We start from the raw sequence: 17,366 nt of genomic DNA, 5'->3' as shown, positions 1-17,366 counted from the left end.
GTGTCCCCCGACCTTCCTAACATACACAACATCACTCGACCTGCAGATAGCTGAATCATGGTGCACATCGTCCAAGAACGGAGACTCAATGTCTGGTCAGGCGCAACGATGGTTGCCTCTTTGTCTGTTGCACCATAATATGTTTTGCTTGGCTTTGCACTGAAGATGTTCAAACCTAGGTATATTAAGCCCTCCAAGCATCTGCAGAGAGCTCCAGTCCAATAACTAGTGCCTCCTTTTCTCCTATTCTAGCCTTGTTTTCAATCAATAATATATGTCTCCTCGAATCTTATTCCTGTGTTGCCATTCTCCAGCCTCCCACTTCCATGGCTGATTTTGACGCTCCGGAGTTCATCCGCTATGCTGCAGTTCCCAAGCACTCCAAAGGCCCAGGCGATGCCCAACCCACAGCTATGCAGATTGTGAAAGACAATGACCTTGAAGGTAAAAGCTCCATTTTTATTCGGCCAACAGATTATTAACCATGTAGCGGGAAAGCTCGCAAACAAAGTCATCCTCATTACCGGCGTCTCATCCAGCATCGGCATTGACACGGCCATCGATATGAAAGCTACGGATGCTCATATTTCGGCACCGGACGGGACCTTGCTAAAGGTCAGGAAGCTCTAGGCGAGCACCTCGAGCCGGGGAAACTCGATCTCCTCCTGGATCTCAACTCGCTCGCGTTTGTGCGGAGTTTTGCTGCAGACTTTTTGGAGAAGAGCCATGGCCAACTAAACATCCTCATAAACAACGCGGGCGTCATGGCTACACCAGAAGGCTGCGCAGTTGACGATTTCAAGACCCCAATCTAGCACAAACCATCTAGCACATTTCGTGCTATTCCATCTACTTGAGCCTGCTCTCCTACCCAGTTCAATTCCAGGGTTGTGTGCGTATCGTCAATGGGGCATCGATACAACGAGATCAATTTCGACAACCTGAATCTAGAAGGTGAATACGAGCCGAACAAGGCCTACAGTCAAAGCAAAGTCGCAAACATCTATATGGCTAACCAAACCGAGCGACGATACAGTGCACGCAGTCTCCACGGTCTCTCATTGCATCCTGGTGGAATATGGGATGGCTCTGGGCGTCAGGTACACGTTGCAGACTTGGCGGAAGAATGGAAGAAGACTCCAGGCGTTGCAGAGCATCTCAGGAGTCGGTCCTAGGGAGCAGCGACGACAATGTGGGCTGCGATCGGGAGGGTGTGGGAACGCAAAGGTGGAAAGTATTTAGAGAATTGCCAAGTTCCTGGGCCGGTGAGAGACGGGTACTACTTTTTGGAGGATGGGTATGAGACGTGGGCGTATGATCAGGCAAAGGAGGAGAGACTTTGGAAGGTTTCTTGTGAGCTTGTGGGTGTCAAGTGTGAGTAGAAAGACTAGCTGGTTGAGAGTAGACTTCGACATGTATGCAACTTCGAATCTGATCCGTTTAAACAACAATCAGATGGGATTCAGATGCGCGTAGAAAAAATGGTCCCGAGAAAGTTATCATGCTTAAATCACCGGCAAGATGCCTAGAAGCCCTGGAGTGTTGCTGAGGTCATATCACGTGTAACACTACCCGAAGTTCTGCCGGGGTTTCTAACTCAAGTGGCGTTCAGCCTCCGACTTCCACTCCGCAACTCTAACAGAACGCTACAAACTACACCTACACGAACCTCCTCACCACCCTCACTACCATGCCGAAAGCCGAATTTGGCTCTGCCAAATATGTCGCCAACAAAATGAAAAGCAAAGGCCTCCAGCGCCTGCGTTGGTACTGCCAAGCCTGTAACAAGCAATGTCGCGATGCCAACGGCTTCAAATGCCACGCACAATCCGAATCCCACGTGCGGCAAATGCAACTTGTGGGTGAAGACCCACGCAAATATATCGAAGACTTCAGCCGGGAATTCAAATCTGCGTTCATAACCCAACTGCGGATCTCGCACGGCGAGAAGTTTGTCGGCGCGAATCGGTATTATAACGAGTACATTCGGGATAAGGAACATATGCACATGAATGCGACAAAGTGGGCAAGTTTGACCGAGTTTTGTAAGTATCTTGGGAGGGAAGGGATTTGTTTTGTTAAGGAGGATGAAAAGGATGGATTGATGATTGCGTGGAGGGATGTTAGTCCAGAGGCGGTTAGGAGGAGGGAAGAGATTCGGGAGATTGAAAGGGCGGAGGCGAGGGGGGGCGCGGGCGAGGATAAGATGATGAAGAGGATGGTGGCGAGAGCGAGAGCAGAGGCAGAGGCCAAGGCGAAGGTTGAAGAGGAGAGGAAGGCAGGGGAGAAGAGCGATGCGACACCGCCGGCAGAGGAGAAGGCGGAAGGCAAGAAGGAGGGGGAGGAAAAGGGGGAGGGGGAGGAGGAGGAGAAACCGGTGGCACCGGCACCACCTGTCAAGCTGAGCTTTGGCTTGAAACCAAAGACCATTCCGGCGAATAAGGCGGGTTTAGGAAAAATGAAGAGTCAGAGTGTTTTCAAGCGTATGAGGACCGAGAATGGAGAGGATAAGGCTGCCAAGAAATTGAAGGTTTGAGAGAGTCGATTCTTTCGTATCAAGCATAGCGTGGAGTTCTGGGCTTCGATTCACCGACCTTGTTTATGGGGCCGGTGCTGGTATTTGGCTTCGGGGGTTCACTAATGGGGTATGGTTAGGTGATATCATCCAACAGCTACCTCGTGGGTAATAAACTTGCCCATTAAGAGGGTGCGATACTTGCATTTGAGGTTCACCAGTGTATGTGGCAGCACTTGCCTTTGTCTAACTTATGACCAACGGGCTCACACAACCCAGATGACGATTTTTAAGTCTTTGGGCTACGACCTAACAAACACTGTATTTCGAAGAACACTCCCACTGCAGTATGAACTTGTCATGTTCTGCTAAGGTAATGTGAATATATACTTAAGAGGACGGCAATACCCGCTTTTTAAAGACCCAATGTAGGTAATAACCATAACGCCTCATCCATGCACGCATACTGCTTCCATGAACTCCATGGTGCCAAAGCTTGGGGTATCGGGAGAAGAAATTAACCACTAGCTCATATAGCCGTCCCGCGCTCGAAGGACTCGCGTATTGAGGTCGTATATCTATTGTAGAACCGCGATAGCTTCTCGTTGAATTGCCGATTCTGCAAAACGTCAGTACAAGTCCAACCCCTCGGCCTACAACCAATCTACACAATCCACATACCTTCGCATTAATATACGTAACATCCCCCGTCTCTTCCTTCTCCACCCTCTTCTTCTTCCTACTCTCCTCAGCTCTATCCAAATCCCTGACCAACCTATCCACCGCCTCCTTACTCGGCCTATGCTCAAAATCATATGTCTCCTCAACCGGCTCATCAATCCTGCCATCCGCACGCACAGTAAACACATCCCCCTCTTCCGTCTCCACTAACTCCAACAATCCCATTCGCACCTGCTTCTCCAGCTTCTGTGCCTTATTCCGGATATACTCGTCCCGATCCACCTTTACAAGATTCTTGACCTGGCGCTTGTACGTCTTATTCGCCTCGGCTCGGAAATCGGTAAAAGAGGTGTTGTCTTTATTCCGGGCCTTCTTGTTCTGCCTTTTTTCCCACAAAGCATCCTCGTCGGCCGTGTAGTCCCAGGCGCGCTTGCGCTCGAAGTCGGGGTCGGAGTCTTTGAGCAGTTTTATTTCAGTGGCGTCGAGGCGTTGGTGTAGTTTTTTGAGCTCCTCGGGGGAGACCTTTTTCGAACGCTCTTCGTCGCGGACGGCGGTGACGTTGGCTTTGCGCGCGTCGGCTGCGAGGGTTTTGAGGGCAGCGAAGCGGGCTATGCGCGCTTGGAGGGCGGCTTTGGGGTCGGGTAGGGGTTCTGCAGACGGGGCGGGAGATGAGGGCTCTGCGGGGGCATCTGGAGGAGGCGGCTCGGTTTTCTCGATGTCGGCCATGTTGGACGTTGGGGTTGTATTTTGACGGGAGAGGAGTGGGGATGGGAGCAAGCTGGGTTTCACGTGCGCCAAGGGCGGCTTGGAAGCTAGAGACAATCACGTGCCAGGTACCACCACGAACTTAGGAGTGCTTCGTACATTCATACGATGCGAAGCAGAAAGAGAGAAGCACCTTTGCTATGAAACATCGTGTCGCCAAGCAGGCTGCAAGTGGTGGGATACTTTTCGCCATGAATAGTAGGGGCTAGCGAACATCTCGATTTGAGGAATAGGAACACTTATTTCAAAAATTCGTTCACTCCTAGAAATTTGACCGCAATCAAGATGAAGGATTAATGGGTTGCATGATATGGTTCTAATTATATTCCTACATCCATCTAGAAGATCTTACTTAGAACCCTCTTGACCTCGTCTGCATTCTCCACCTCTTTCTCGCCCTTCAATTTAACCTCATTCTGTTTGAATGTCCGCCTTGGCACTTTGTCAACCTCCCTACTCTGTATCACTTTACCCTCTCCTGTGCCGTCTTCTCCGGCATTCTCAAATGCCTTCTTACTCTTCTGCTTGCTCTCCATCCCTTGCAACATCTTACTTCTCTCCAGATTCTCCAAAAACATCTTATTCTCCTTCGTATTCTGCGCAATCTCTGCTCGCATCCTAGCTGTCCTCTCCGCATTCTCATTCTGAAGTCGTTCGACGAGATGGTGCCACTTCAATTTATGCAGATACTTGATATTCCACACTTCATCATGCCACCTCCCTCTCTTCTTGCCACCAATGATCTGCGCGTTCAAACTTTCACTGACGAACTTGGCGTCCTTCTTGGACAAGAATTCAACCCAGCCGTCAAGGTATAGCTTGCGACGATTCCCCCCGGATTTAAGGCGTGAGGTGCGTAATGTCGAGGATTCTTGTTGGAGGAAGATGCGGTTTATAGCGCCATAGGGTTCTAGAAGAGAGCGTAGGACGGAGGGTTTCATAAATGGTGGGACACGGGAGAGGTAGATTACCCCAGAGCGGTCTTTCTTGGGTTTGACTGGCTTTGCAGGTTTCGGTGTGGTTTTGGAGGCATTGGGATTTGATGTTGTGGAAGTAGGAACTTCTTGGTCTTTGAGGCATTTGAGGGTGTTGCCGCTATTTTCTATGCCTTCGTCGCTCTGGGCCTGCTCCTCTTGTCCGTCTTCGTCCTCTTCTGCAGATTGGTGGGCGGTTTTCCGGCGTTTCGACGATCGCAGGATATGCGATCTGCTCTCTTCTTCAGAATCGTAGCCTCGCTCATCGTCATCGCTTTCCTCAGCTTCAAGCCACTCGTTTCTTTTTCGCGTTGCCATTTGGATTCCGGTGTTGCTGCTGTGCATTTGCTGCGCGGTGGAATTGCAGGTCCAAGGAATTTACAATGGGATTCCTTGGCGCCCGCGGGCGGCTTTCCCACGGCTTGGCACTGTTCGCTCATCCTGGCCTGTGATTCGCTTCTTTACGAGTATTATATCGGACTCAACGACAACCCTCACCAAAACAACATTATCTGACCACAATGAATACCCACGACGATTTACTCCACTGGGCGCTAGCAAAAGGCGTTCAATCAAATGGGATCTTACTTCAGGCAATTTGCGGCAGAGGCGTCGGAATTGTTGCAGCACGGCCACTCGAGGTAAGCTTTCCAGCCTTTGATTTAGAAATAATTCTGACTTAAAAAAACAGGCGGGAGAGGTCCTTCTGACCGTCCCAGCGGAGGCTTTCCGCACTCTGCATACTGTGCCCAAACATATCTCTCGGAAGCTTCCACGAGATATTTCCCTCCATGCACTCTTGGCAACGTGGCTCGCTTTGGACAACAGGTCCGACTTCGCACCCTGGAATACTATGTTTCCGACCCTGCCCGACTTCGAGGCCGGTACTCCGCTCCTGTGGCCAGAAGAACTCCAGGATCTCCTCCCTAAGCCTGCCAAGGATATCCTGAGGAAACAGCAGTTCAAGTTCCAGCGAGACTGGGACATTGTCTCAAAGACCTTCCCAGATATCAGCCGCGAGAAGTATTTGTACTCTTGGTTACTCGTCAATTCGAGGTCATTCTATTATACAACTCCAAGAATGGAGAAACTTCCCCACGACGACAGGCTGGCTTTGATGCCGCTAGCAGATCTGTTCAACCACGCAGATAGCGGCATTGAAACGAGTTTCTCGCGACAGAGCTACACCTTCACGACAGACCGCGCATACCGCGAGGGTGAGGAGATTCATGTCTCCTATGGTGGGCATTCCAATGACTTCCTCCTCGCTGAGTATGGGTTCGTACTGGCGGAGAATCAGTTTGATGCCGTATATCTCGATGAGCTAATTCTCCCACGCTTAAACAAAGAGCAGGAGGATGCTTTAAAGGACAAAGCGTTTCTAGGTAACTATACGCTGGATCGAGAGACACCAGGGTGTTTCAGAACGCAAGTGGCATTGCGGATATTTTGCTGCACACGGAAGGAATGGGAACGTTTTACAGACGCTGAGGTTGATAGCGAGCGCTCTCAGCGCAGGGTCAATGTTCTATTAGTGCAACTCCTGGGTCGATTCGTGGGGGAGATTCACCAGACCCTGGGGGAGATAGAAAAGCTAAATGTGGGTCTGGAGTGTCAACGAAAACTTCTCGCGCAAAGGTGGAAGCAAATAGAGACCATGGTCACACAGACGCTAAAACGTCTCAGCAATTGACCTGAAAATGGAGGAGCGTCATGTCCACCGCGAGATCAACGTCCCCTCTTCAACTAAAACACACATTTCGCAAGGCTACGGCCTTGAGAGAGCTCGTCAGCAGTAGGTCCCAGACATGGATTGACCATTGATATTGCCCTGCGAGTTTAGAACCATATCGGTTTCGCGGGTAGGTAGGCGACAAATTCCTTCATTGTATGACGCTGAATAAATATATAGCTGCACCAGTGTGCCTCGAGGAGCCCCAAATTAATACTCTTCAATCAGCCCAGTGTGATTCGCGGCAACATTTACACTTCCGCATTCTCCAATGGGAAGGAGTCCCTGGAACATACCTGCAAGACATTAGAAATTTTAATAAAGTCAACTTCATAGCAGGCACTAGCAATCGTCGTGGCTTTTTTATTTCCGACTACGCAAGGTGTTCTGCTGAGAGCTGCAGTACCACTCGAATTCCATCGTCCAGCACTGCAATGTGTCCTGGTCCATATTCTCGAGCAGTAACTAACCCAGACACCTGCCATCTTGATCGTCATCATCACCTATTTCAGCCTAGACTTCAGCGTCTTGCTCTAGCAGTTCCCATACAACCCCGTCGTGTCCTCGCGTCAGTAGCAGGCGTACCGCTAGTTCATCCCCAATCCTGGAGGCCAAATGGAATGCGGAACACCTATCTCGTGTTTTAATCCAGCATCAGCTTCGGCATCTAGCAGGACCTTTACTACTGTGACTTTTCTGCGCTTCAATGCACTGGTTAGTGCCGTTCACTTCGAACAATGCACCGCGATGTCGGTCCATTTATTTACAAGTCGTTGCACTCTCGGCCATTCACTGTATTTAGCAACCCACACAATGCTCCTAATCTATTGTAATGCTCGGCATCAACATCAGTGCTTTCCTTAACTATATATCCCACCATCCACAATGCCCTCTTTCCGCCTCCACACCAATACAACAATCTTCGGCTGCACCGCCACCCAAGCTTACAATATTTTAGCAAGTCTATTAGCAAGAATCTGTGCTGATTGAGGGAGGCCCTTTATTGTTGAATCCACCTGACCATTTTGTAGGTTCTGTGAAATCTTGGAGGCGCCACTGTTTACGAAAGACAATCGTGCATAGACGCTAATCGAGGATGCCGATGCCGCAGTGGGGTGCAAGTCGAATTATGTAAGGCTTGGCAGAGGCTGGGCAACGATGCTGGTGGCGGACAAGTTCAACCTTCTCAGCTCCTGCATCTCCATTCACCACTTCACTTCCTCGCCATTCCCGACACATCGCCACAACTATGGGAGGCGATCTAAACCTCAAGAAATCATGGCATCCCCACCTCCGCAAGAACCAGGAGCGTGTGTGGAAAGAAGAGAAATCTGCCCTTGATGAGCGCAAACTCATCGAGAAGCTGCGCAAGGAACGCGAGGAGGAGCGCGCCATCGAAGAACTGCAGAAACTCCAGGAAGCTGCTGGCGGGAGAGTGGCGACTAAGCGAGTGGACTGGATGTATAACGGCCCCAGCGCAGATGGTCAGGGTGTGTCTGAGGAGCGGGAAGGTTATTTGCTAGGCAAGAGGAGGATTGATGGTTTGTTGAAGGCAAATGATACGACAACGCAGACTCTGGGCAAGGGTGCTGCAGCGAGCATCGACACAGTCACCGGCAGTAATGCGAACACGGCCCGCGATACCCAGATGAAGGTGGCCCAGGATCCGCTGCTCATGATCCAGAAGCAGAAGATGGAGATGCAGCTCAAGGCTTTGAAGGAGGCACAGCGGAAACAAAAGGATGGAGATAAGCGCGAGAAGAAACACAAGCACCGACACCATAGCCGCCGAGATCGATCACGCTCGACAGACTCTGGAGAACGAGACAGTCGCCATCGCCATCACCGGCGTTCACGCTCCCCGCGTCACCGGGATGGCCGAGATGAAAGGGACACCTATCGTCGCCGCTCTCCATCTCCACGTAGGAGGGACAGCCGGGACGATCGTCGACGGTCGCGCTCTCCATACAGACGGAGTGACCGTGATGACCGAGAGGATGACCGCCGACGAGACCGAAGTCCTCCGCGACGCTCCTACGACAATCGGCGGCGCTCACCGCCTCCTCGACGGCGATCGTTTGATGAAGAGAAGTCAACACGGCGAAACTTTAGCGACGTGCCCCGTCGGGTCCGATCACCGATACCAGTCAAAGAAGAGCCCAAGAACAAAGAGAGTGTGGCAGATAAGCTTGCAAAGATGCAGGCAGATGCAATGTCTGTCGAAGAACAGCGCAAGGAGCGCGTTCGTCAGCGTGAAGCTGAAGCCGCTGCCGAGGAAACGCAACATAAAAACTCCGATGGTGGCAAACGATTTGTGTCAAATTTGCACCGCAAGACTGGTGATATGGACTTAGGTGATGTTATTGCTAGGGGAAAGCAAGGCTATCGGAGAGAAGTTGATGTATAAGACTGCTTTTCCTCGGTTTATTGGCTGTACCCGACAGGAAAACAACAGCAGTTTCACGGCTATTAGAGAACGAGTGCATACAGTGAGTGAACGCATTCACAAAGATGAATGTCAGATATCTAGGTTACGATACCCGGTGGAGACGATGCTAGTCTCTGCTCTAAACGAATGACAATCCATAGATCAATCTTGTTCCCGTTTCTTAGTCACACTTCTTTTCAGCTTTCCTATCACCTTGTCCATCAGTGTCCATCAGTGTCCCTTGCCACCTGCAGAATTTCCAAAGCTCGCTGCAGCACATATCGTACATTCTTCCACCCCAGTTATCCCTCTATTCTTATATTACCACCATCCCCGGCCAAAGCATCGGCAAAATTAATCTGCATCCCAGCACCAATCTTCCACCATTCAAACCTGCCTCTCCTTCCATTCAACCCGGGAATCACTTGGCAGAAAATCTACGACCAGGCACATGTAGAACATAAGAAGAGCATGTGGGGAGCGGCGATATTGCGGGGAACCTGGATGTCGATTGTCGCCTCGAATGCCGAGTCTGATATTGCCGCTAATATACAACACGACAATTTGGATAATGGAAGAATGCCGCGACGAGACTTCCACACGCACTTGGCTTTCTATTGCGGCTTGACGAATTTCAAGGTACACAAAGACGACGTTATGCCGCCATCATGGGATTGCGAGAGGGACCTTCAACCACACGCGACGCTTCCCTTGGTCATCCTCCAGTATCATCATCATCACCGCCACCACCACCATCACCATGGCGTCCCGAACCCTTCTCCTCGCCGCTCTAGCAGCAACAGCAACCTCACGCTTCACGCTCTCGCCGCGTCAAGCCAGCACGGTAACAGTCGACCTCACAAAAACCTACCAAACCATGGACGGCTTCGGAATGAGCGAAACCTTCCAACGGGCCAACCAAATGCACGCACTCTCTACAACTCTCCAACGCCAAGCCCTCGACCTCCTCTTCAACACTACCTCCGGCGCCGGCTTCAGCATCCTCCGGAACGGCATCGGATCCAGCCCCGACTCTAGCAGCGACCACATGGTTTCCATCCAACCCAAGAGCCCTGGCGGCCCCAGTGCAACGCCAAAGTATGTTTGGGATGGCAACGATAATAGTCAGGTCTGGGTTAGCACTGAAGCTGTGAAATACGGCGTGAAGACATTCTACGCAAATGCATGGTCCGCGCCGGGGTACATGAAAACCAACGGGAACGATGCGAATGGTGGGACACTATGCGGGGTCTCTGGGTCGACATGTTCATCTGGAGATTGGAAGCAGGCGTTTGCGGACTATCTCGTGCAGTATATTACGTACTATAAGGAAGTTGGTGTAGAGGTAACGCATGTGGGCTTTCTGAACGAGCCGGATTTAACGACGAGTTATGCTAGTATGAGAAGTAGTGGACAACAGGCAGCGGATTTTATCAAGGTGCTTAGACCAGCGTTGGATAAGGCGGGGTATCAGGAGGTGAAGATTGCGTGTTGTGATGCTGAGGGGTGGAGTAGTCAGCAGGGGATGATGAGTGGGTTGAATGGGGTTGGGGAAGCGTTGGGGGTGGTTACTGCGCAGTACGTTCTTCCTTCCTCCTTTCCTCGGATATCTAGTATCGTATCCGCGTTTCTAGCCCCCCGTTATGAGAGGAGAGAGATGCGGTGTAAGACCATGTGAAACTAGCCGGCTGCCGGCTAACGAGCGAACCCCCAGTTCCTACACCTCTTCTCCTGGCTCTCCCATCTCAACCGCCAACAAACAACCTGTATGGCAAACCGAAAACGCCGACCTCCAAGGCGCCTGGACATCCACATGGTACGGCTCCAACGGCGCCGGCGAAGGTCTCCTCTGGGCCAACAAAATCTACGACGCCGTCGTCAGGGCAAATTGCGCGGCCTACCTGTATTGGGTCGGTGTCCAAGGCGGCGCTACGAATTCTAAACTCATACGTATTGCTGATGATAAGAAGAGTTTGATAGTGAGTAAGAGACTCTGGGCTTTTGCGAATTGGAGTCGGTTTGTGAGACCAGGTGCTGTGAGGGTGGGTGCGAGCGGTGGGCCCAGTGGCGGGAAGGTTAGTGCGTTTAAGAATTTGGATGGGAGTGTGAGTGTGCAGGTTATTAACGGGGGAGGGAGTGCGGGTGCGGTTAGTGTGAAGGTTGCGGGTGGGGGGTTTACGGCAAAGAGCGCGAAGGCGTGGATTACGGATAATAGTCATGAGTGTGATGAGTTGACGAGTGAGTTGGGGACGGATGGGAGTGTGAGTGCGAGCGTGCCAGCAAGGAGTATGGTTACTTTTGTTTTGCAGCCGTGAGTGCGAGGGTGTTGGAGTAGTACGGGGTTTGTATGCATATTTGCAGATATTGCGGAATATTAGCAGGGCGCATTTGATCAGTTCAAATCTTGTAAACATCAGTGGCATGGATCAACAGGACGCAGAGTTCTGTCCTGAAGGATCTGTGCCTTCATCCAGCTTAGGTGATAAAATGGGGTATTGAACTAATAAGACGGATTACGAAGCTTCGATTTCCTCAATCCTTGCCATAATCTTAGCCTTCCATTTCTCATAGTCTGCTCGTTGGTGTTCGCTCAAGTAGTCCGTGGCGTCTTGTATCATGGTGCCAAGGCCTATGTACTCACTCCCGCCATCTCTCAGGCTTCGATCTCGTCCGCCGACGGTACGGCTTTTGCCATTCGTCATTTCAATCCCCTCCATTACATCCATATCTTCGGGAAGAGCGACGTTGAGAAACCACTCCATGCGTAGCCAACCTTCTTCTTGCGCCATGGGCATCAGCTCTTCAATGTCGGCGAGAAGACCTTCTTCCGAGGCACTTTTTCCAGCCTTAGATTTCAATAGCGTGGACACGGCTTTTTCTCGCCACTCGTCGAACTGTTCTGGTGTGATCTCTTGCGGACTTAGGCGCGACAGGACATACAACAGCATGACGGCAATGAGTGCGAGGACACGTGTATCAGATAGGTCTGGAATAGAGGTGGCAGCAATGGTTGTAGACCGACGTGGCCGTTTACTAGGTGTTTCTGGTGCTACCGCGGCCGCGGCCATTCGGGCTAGAAGCGGCAATGTGGACTCAACACCAGTGTATACATGCGGTGCCGCGGCAGGGTTTGAGAAAACCTTCAATAAGCTGCGAATCGTCGGCATTGTCCATTCCGGGGGCTCCAGATTACCCGCACTATCCTTATTCATGCTTCGAGGAGTCCTCCGAGCACTTAGCGGTGTCTTAGGTGTAGTCCGAGCCGATGCCGGAACTTGGGCGGCAGCACCTTTTCGAGGCGTCTCGGGTGCGTGCGAAGTAGATTCCGGTAAGGCGGTTTCGAGGTACTTGTACAGCTTCTTGTAGATGCGTGGAGGGCATGGAGGGCGGGATATGATGGTGGGGAGATTGAGGGGCTTTTTTAGCCTACTAGGTTGTCAGAATAACTACTAAGAAGGCGACGCTGGGACGTACCTCTCACAAGCTAACTGAGCACATGCGTACGGCCGCGCGATCTCCTCGTCCTGCTTCAGACTGTGGGCGACGCTCCGGGATCGCGCGAGGAGAGATGCAGCGAGTTCAACGAGCTCTGGTGGTAGGGGACCATTGAGGGTGGGGATAAGACCTATGAGCGCCTGCTCGACCGTTGCTCGGCTCATAGTGGATAATGGTTTGATAGTTTTGGACGAGGAGTGATGATCGCGATAGTCCGGCGACTCCGTCCGAGCGCGTAGAGCGTTCGCGAATTCACGTGAGGCTAGGCCACATCAGGGCAGGGTGACCATAGCGAGGACGACGTCATTCCCGCCGGCTGCTTGACCTCTCAAATTGCCCCATCTCTATTATTTCTCTCTAATTTGTCTTGATATCTTAATTTCTGCTGCTAGTTTCCTGTTGACCGCTTCTGGATTGCAGTTACTGGTAAATCAGATCCGGAGTACAGTCTGATTTTCCGATAACCAAGAGTCTGAGAATTTCATCCCCAGAAAGATGGCGTTTCAAAACAACCCTTCCCGCCGCCCCTGTAATTCAGGACTTCTTTCATCTTCGAATGTATATATATTACTACCACCATAGAGCCACCTCAGTTACATATTACCTAAATACCTGTAACCTAGTCCAGGGCTTGCCTTGCTCCTCCCACCTCATCCATTACACCAGACCTCTCCTATCAATTCGGACACATCAATTCAGAAAACAGCGCAAGGTTTAAGCGCCGCCTTATCAGTTATCTTCCGACTTGATTTCAGACTTGAAATCTGAGTCGCCGATACCTTCGTGTTGATCGGAATAAAGCTTGTGCTGCTCACCCGTTCAGGTATCTGAAGACTAGGGGAAGACAAGAGCTTCCTTGGTCTGATACGGGTGGACATATATCCCATGAATGGATTCACTTCACTCTTCCTTCAACCAGAGCTTCGAGGGTCATCACTGGATACCATCCCTCCTCTCTCTAGACTGCTTCGAACAAACTATTCTTTTCCTGCCATCTAGCGAGACCCTCTAGAAGAACCTACCAGTCCTTAATACCACACTATCCGAAATAATCGCAAGTACATTATTGTAGTAGAAGACATCTAACTCACCATCAGCACTGAGGGGCTCTGAAAATCTCAACGTCCTTAATCTCACCTCACAGCATCCTTCGTCATGACATATGCCCATCACTTCTCGAACACCCGTCCGCTCATATCGTTAATTAACTTAGTTTGGAGAGGCCACTTTCTCATCCTCTCGTAGCCCACCGTTGTTCTACCTCTTAGCACATCGCGCGTGGCCGCAAATTGCGCACAACACTGGGTAGCAATTAATCTTGGCAACTCTACCTAGGGTCCAAAGAGTTCTATCTAGGCAGATCCCACACTGTAGCGCCATGGTCGATTGGTTGGATCTCTGAGTGGAAAGACGGATACCAATCGCGTCGAAGTGGAATATAGCCTATTTTTTCAGGACTGGAATCCGAATGCTATTGATTAGATCTACCATATCTCCTTCCGATGCCACGACGGCCGGTGCCCATGGATGAAAATCGAGTATTCAGGCAGCGAATCATAGTCTATTATTCTGTATGAGGGGTAGATCACCGCTCCATTTCCTTTGTTTTCGGGAAACCATAGTTCTAGCGGTGGATTCAGATCGTCGACGTTGTACCGGTAGAGTTTCCACACACTATTCGCATTATTGTGAGATGTGTGGCGGAAACTCGGAAAATATAACCTGTTATTGACCTCGGGTAGCCACCCTAGGTGTGTATCCGATTTGGCAGCTGCCACAATTGCAACGGATAGAGGCGTAGACGTAGGTCGTGCCTTGTTTTTTTTACTAGCAGCAACCCACGATTACGCAGCGGATGGAGCGAGAGTCGTCAACGTAGCCATTTCTACAAGATGTGAAGATGACACAGAATTAAAGAAATCGTGAGTGAAGTGCGGTATTGACATGTGCTGAAACCCTCTAGAATGCCAATGAAAGAACCCTAAGATGAAGACAATAGAAAAGGTCAATAGCCCTACAGTCTTAAACTTTCGGTTTGAAAAAACCCTATGCATTCCGCCAGCCGTCGAATCTGTAGAGAAAACGAGTGAAGGTAAAACTCAAAGCAGATATTAGAGTTGACAATGTATAGACATATTTTGTAAGAAGAGGAAGGGGCGAGTCCACCGATTATAGATCCCATCAGCGGGGAGGCACCAGTTTATGCTTTGCATTTTCACCTCAATATAAATCTTTCATAGCCCATTTGCTTAAGCCTAGCTCCGCTTCGGACACGTCTCCATACATGGATATTTTCGCCAGTCTCACGAAGAAATTTTGTTGCACATCCTAGAAGACCAACATGTCATCAGCATACCCATTTTGAACAGAATTTACTGCCCAAAATTATTAACATAAACAAGGTAGAAAAAGTACAAAACGTACGAAAGAGAAAGTGCTTTTCATTCAGGGTGGCGCATTTTGTCAAAAGATTGTAAAGATTTGAGTACTTAAAGTTTGGTGAAGTCTTTAGGGCGACCGAAGGAGAGGATCAAGATAACCCAAACTAGCCTCTTAAACAGCCACTAAATCCAATTAATTGAATTTACCAATACCAGCCTCCGGACTCTTTCGGCGTTGCGGTTCCGGGACCAGACTACGATCGTTCACTCTTTTCCTTAATTTGAACCTCTTACTGATCTCTTTCCCATGAGTTAACTAACAGAGCCTTCCATTCTCCTGCTCGTCGCGTGCTCCCTCTCAGAGCCCTCTTCGGGAACATCTTATTATCATTTCGATGATATTATCTGCTACAACGAATGACAGTGCCCGAGTGGTTATCAGTGCTGCAACACTGGTACACACTGCTCAGAAACTCGTCTCTGCAAGAACTCAGGGCATGGAGATCAGACATGGGGGAGGAATTCTCTTTCCACTTTTGGGACTCAAATTTTTGCGCAAAATTTTATCTGTACGGCAAGCTCTCCCCTCATGGTTGAATGAATTGCAACGCTAATAGTATTGCAGATGAGCCCCCATAGGATAGCCATTTTCTAAGAACAGCGATCTACAAATACGAAAGTTATTGTGGCGGTAATAATACAGCATGTTGCGCTGATGGTAGTAGAGTTGTTCTCAATAACAAGGGAGATATTGTCAAGAGCTCTGCAGGGGTTATACTTTCCAAAACATCAACAGCTATATCGCCACAGATGTTACTATCAATTCAGGCAATTTCATCGTTAGAACTCATTTCATTCATATTTATCTCCGCTCCTAGCTTCAGTTCAAACAGGTTCCGACCCTAGAACCCAACTCCCGCGTCTTCCAATCCATCCGTTTCCCTATCATATAGCGCAAAAGCGAGCTTAGTTGGGGGGTGTCTCATTCAGATCTGTAGCTAGTACCCGACTTCTCATCTATCAAGTAGGTACCGAAAGGGGTCTAATCAAGGTATGGGTTGTATCGAAGCATGTGTGGAAACTCTAAGTAATCAGGGCGATGTACATACTTAAAGTAGTCGACTTACTCCTCTACATCCTCAGTTCTTCGAAGAACATTCAGGCTCTCTTCCACCTGGTCACCTAATTAACCAAGTTGTGGGCAAGGTCTTAAATTAACAAATGGAAGGGCGGGGTTTCTTCTTCACGGCTAGGCCAAAAAAAAAAATTGCGCTCTCCAGGCGACGTTCTCGAGGATTGTTAATTGACTTCCACGTTCTGGGAGTAGGTTATCGGGGGGTTTGCCAATATCATCCTGCAAATATAATAGGAAATTCAGTTCAAGGCGCTCGATACTTGGCGGCAACACCTCGAGGATGTCGTGGAATTGGTGACTAGGAGCTAATGGCCACTATATTCCCCCTCGAGGACAGACCAGTTCAACATTAGCTGTCATTAGGTTTACCCACCAAGAGATACATGAGCAGCTTGACATATTGCAACCTTTCAAATTCTTTCAAAGAGCTAAGAGCGTCATCGTCTACTAGCCAGTCAAAGTCATTCATTATTCTCAGATATTACAAGGATAAGAGATGAGCCTCAAGGTACAGCATGGATTCGAGATACTACTCAGGGCCGCTTGAGTCAAGAGAGTCAAATACTGAAGTCTTCAATGACTGACAGGACCTAATCACCTTTTCCAAAGCAGCAACTAGCATTTCAACCTTAAGAAACCATAGATTGGTGATATTCGACGACCTTGGAGGGTATTCCTCAAGCGGAGGCGATCTGCGATACCCGTTATTGTAGGCAGTGTGTCCAACCGTTAGTACACCTAATAGTACAGTACTGCAGTACACTGATTTTGGTCACGTACGTACGTACAGGGCATCTACTCAGTATACTGTACTATACATGAGGCTGCTGTACTAACCGTTTACGGTAGTTATATAGGATTTTTGGTGGTTTTGGGCGGTTGAAGGCAGGTTGCTGAGGGCCAGGGGGCTCGTGTTCGGAGATTAATCTATCTGGTGCAAAAATCGGTGGAATTCCTTGGCAACACAACAATTTTCCCTGCGCGCGTACAAACTCACATACAAACTGTGAATTTACTTATTTTATGCAAGAATTATACAACAACTATCTAATAATTATTAGTAAAACTTAAGGCTATATAAATATATATAAAAAGGTATACTAATGTGTTTTTTAAAGTTATAGTCTTATGTTTTAAGCTTATAGCGTCTCTATAAGGCCTCTTACGCCTATGTAGGCGCGTTGCGCTTTTAAGATCTCTAGAGAGCTTATAACTAAAGGCTATAGCCTTAATTTATGCTAAAGAATTAAAATATATTAC

General features: G+C 49.4%; 12 protein-coding genes across 12 annotated transcripts; 7 read left to right on the top strand and 5 right to left on the bottom strand.

Moving 5' to 3' along the window:
* Positions 1-326: 326 nt before the first annotated feature.
* BDR25DRAFT_326024 (uncharacterized protein) lies at positions 327-1,382 on the top strand (the record flags this gene model as incomplete). Its single annotated transcript, XM_033692249.1, has 4 exons — positions 327-444; positions 616-788; positions 876-1,145; positions 1,176-1,382. The coding sequence occupies 4 exons, from the start codon at positions 327-329 to the stop codon at positions 1,380-1,382; spliced, it is 768 nt and encodes a 255-aa protein (XP_033546752.1).
* A 257-nt stretch (positions 1,383-1,639) lies between these two features.
* BDR25DRAFT_288376 (uncharacterized protein) lies at positions 1,640-2,719 on the top strand. Its single transcript, XM_033688387.1, has one exon. It carries the CDS (start codon positions 1,691-1,693, stop codon positions 2,534-2,536), a length of 846 nt encoding a protein of 281 aa, XP_033546751.1. The 5' UTR covers positions 1,640-1,690; the 3' UTR covers positions 2,537-2,719.
* Positions 2,720-3,044: 325 nt separating this feature from the next.
* Positions 3,045-3,835, bottom strand: BDR25DRAFT_192268 (SYF2-domain-containing protein; the record flags this gene model as incomplete). Its single annotated transcript, XM_033684294.1, has 2 exons — positions 3,045-3,134; positions 3,197-3,835. Coding segments are annotated over 2 exons (729 nt in total), but the record flags the coding sequence as incomplete, so codon positions are not given.
* A 406-nt stretch (positions 3,836-4,241) lies between these two features.
* On the bottom strand, positions 4,242-5,280 carry BDR25DRAFT_394221 (uncharacterized protein; the record flags this gene model as incomplete). The annotated part of the gene is made up of 2 exons (XM_033698293.1): positions 4,242-4,277; positions 4,330-5,280. The coding sequence occupies 2 exons, from the start codon at positions 5,278-5,280 to the stop codon at positions 4,242-4,244; spliced, it is 987 nt and encodes a 328-aa protein (XP_033546749.1).
* A 167-nt stretch (positions 5,281-5,447) lies between these two features.
* BDR25DRAFT_263332 (SET domain-containing protein) lies at positions 5,448-6,632 on the top strand. Its single transcript, XM_033686815.1, has 2 exons — positions 5,448-5,576; positions 5,627-6,632. The coding sequence occupies exons 1-2, from the start codon at positions 5,457-5,459 to the stop codon at positions 6,626-6,628; spliced, it is 1,122 nt and encodes a 373-aa protein (XP_033546748.1). The 5' UTR covers positions 5,448-5,456; the 3' UTR covers positions 6,629-6,632.
* A 1,234-nt stretch (positions 6,633-7,866) lies between these two features.
* BDR25DRAFT_304292 (uncharacterized protein) lies at positions 7,867-9,198 on the top strand. Its single transcript, XM_033690177.1, has one exon. The coding sequence runs from the start codon at positions 7,917-7,919 to the stop codon at positions 9,072-9,074; it is 1,158 nt and encodes a 385-aa protein (XP_033546747.1). The 5' UTR covers positions 7,867-7,916; the 3' UTR covers positions 9,075-9,198.
* Positions 9,199-9,855: 657 nt separating this feature from the next.
* On the top strand, positions 9,856-11,410 carry BDR25DRAFT_288362 (putative endo-exoxylanase; the record flags this gene model as incomplete). Its single annotated transcript, XM_033688386.1, has 2 exons — positions 9,856-10,673; positions 10,810-11,410. 2 exons carry the CDS (start codon positions 9,856-9,858, stop codon positions 11,408-11,410), a joined length of 1,419 nt encoding a protein of 472 aa, XP_033546746.1.
* Positions 11,411-11,608: 198 nt separating this feature from the next.
* BDR25DRAFT_288360 (uncharacterized protein) lies at positions 11,609-12,761 on the bottom strand (the record flags this gene model as incomplete). Its single annotated transcript, XM_033688385.1, has 2 exons — positions 12,570-12,761; positions 11,609-12,524 (listed from the first exon to the last, which is right to left on the bottom strand). The coding sequence occupies exons 1-2, from the start codon at positions 12,752-12,754 to the stop codon at positions 11,609-11,611; spliced, it is 1,101 nt and encodes a 366-aa protein (XP_033546745.1). The 5' UTR covers positions 12,755-12,761.
* A 998-nt stretch (positions 12,762-13,759) lies between these two features.
* Positions 13,760-13,915, bottom strand: BDR25DRAFT_227826 (uncharacterized protein; the record flags this gene model as incomplete). The annotated part of the gene is made up of 1 exon (XM_033685258.1): positions 13,760-13,915. A coding segment is annotated over one exon (156 nt), but the record flags the coding sequence as incomplete, so codon positions are not given.
* A 159-nt stretch (positions 13,916-14,074) lies between these two features.
* On the bottom strand, positions 14,075-14,260 carry BDR25DRAFT_227396 (uncharacterized protein; the record flags this gene model as incomplete). The annotated part of the gene is made up of 1 exon (XM_033685247.1): positions 14,075-14,260. A coding segment is annotated over one exon (186 nt), but the record flags the coding sequence as incomplete, so codon positions are not given.
* A 453-nt stretch (positions 14,261-14,713) lies between these two features.
* Positions 14,714-16,189, top strand: BDR25DRAFT_356176 (uncharacterized protein; the record flags this gene model as incomplete). The annotated part of the gene is made up of 10 exons (XM_033695588.1): positions 14,714-14,730; positions 14,766-14,864; positions 14,902-15,063; positions 15,188-15,233; positions 15,295-15,412; positions 15,442-15,563; positions 15,616-15,656; positions 15,694-15,864; positions 15,962-16,043; positions 16,115-16,189. The coding sequence occupies 10 exons, from the start codon at positions 14,714-14,716 to the stop codon at positions 16,187-16,189; spliced, it is 933 nt and encodes a 310-aa protein (XP_033546742.1).
* Positions 16,190-16,621: 432 nt separating this feature from the next.
* Positions 16,622-17,032, top strand: BDR25DRAFT_356174 (uncharacterized protein; the record flags this gene model as incomplete). Its single annotated transcript, XM_033695587.1, has 4 exons — positions 16,622-16,675; positions 16,750-16,824; positions 16,897-16,908; positions 16,964-17,032. The coding sequence occupies 4 exons, from the start codon at positions 16,622-16,624 to the stop codon at positions 17,030-17,032; spliced, it is 210 nt and encodes a 69-aa protein (XP_033546741.1).
* Between the last annotated feature and the right edge of the window lie 334 nt (positions 17,033-17,366).

The sequence above is a fragment of the Lindgomyces ingoldianus genome, assembly GCF_010093535.1.
Source record: "Lindgomyces ingoldianus strain ATCC 200398 unplaced genomic scaffold BDR25scaffold_19, whole genome shotgun sequence".
Lineage (NCBI taxonomy): Eukaryota > Fungi > Ascomycota > Dothideomycetes > Pleosporales > Lindgomycetaceae > Lindgomyces > Lindgomyces ingoldianus.
This window is presented reverse-complemented; position numbering and strand designations above follow the sequence as displayed.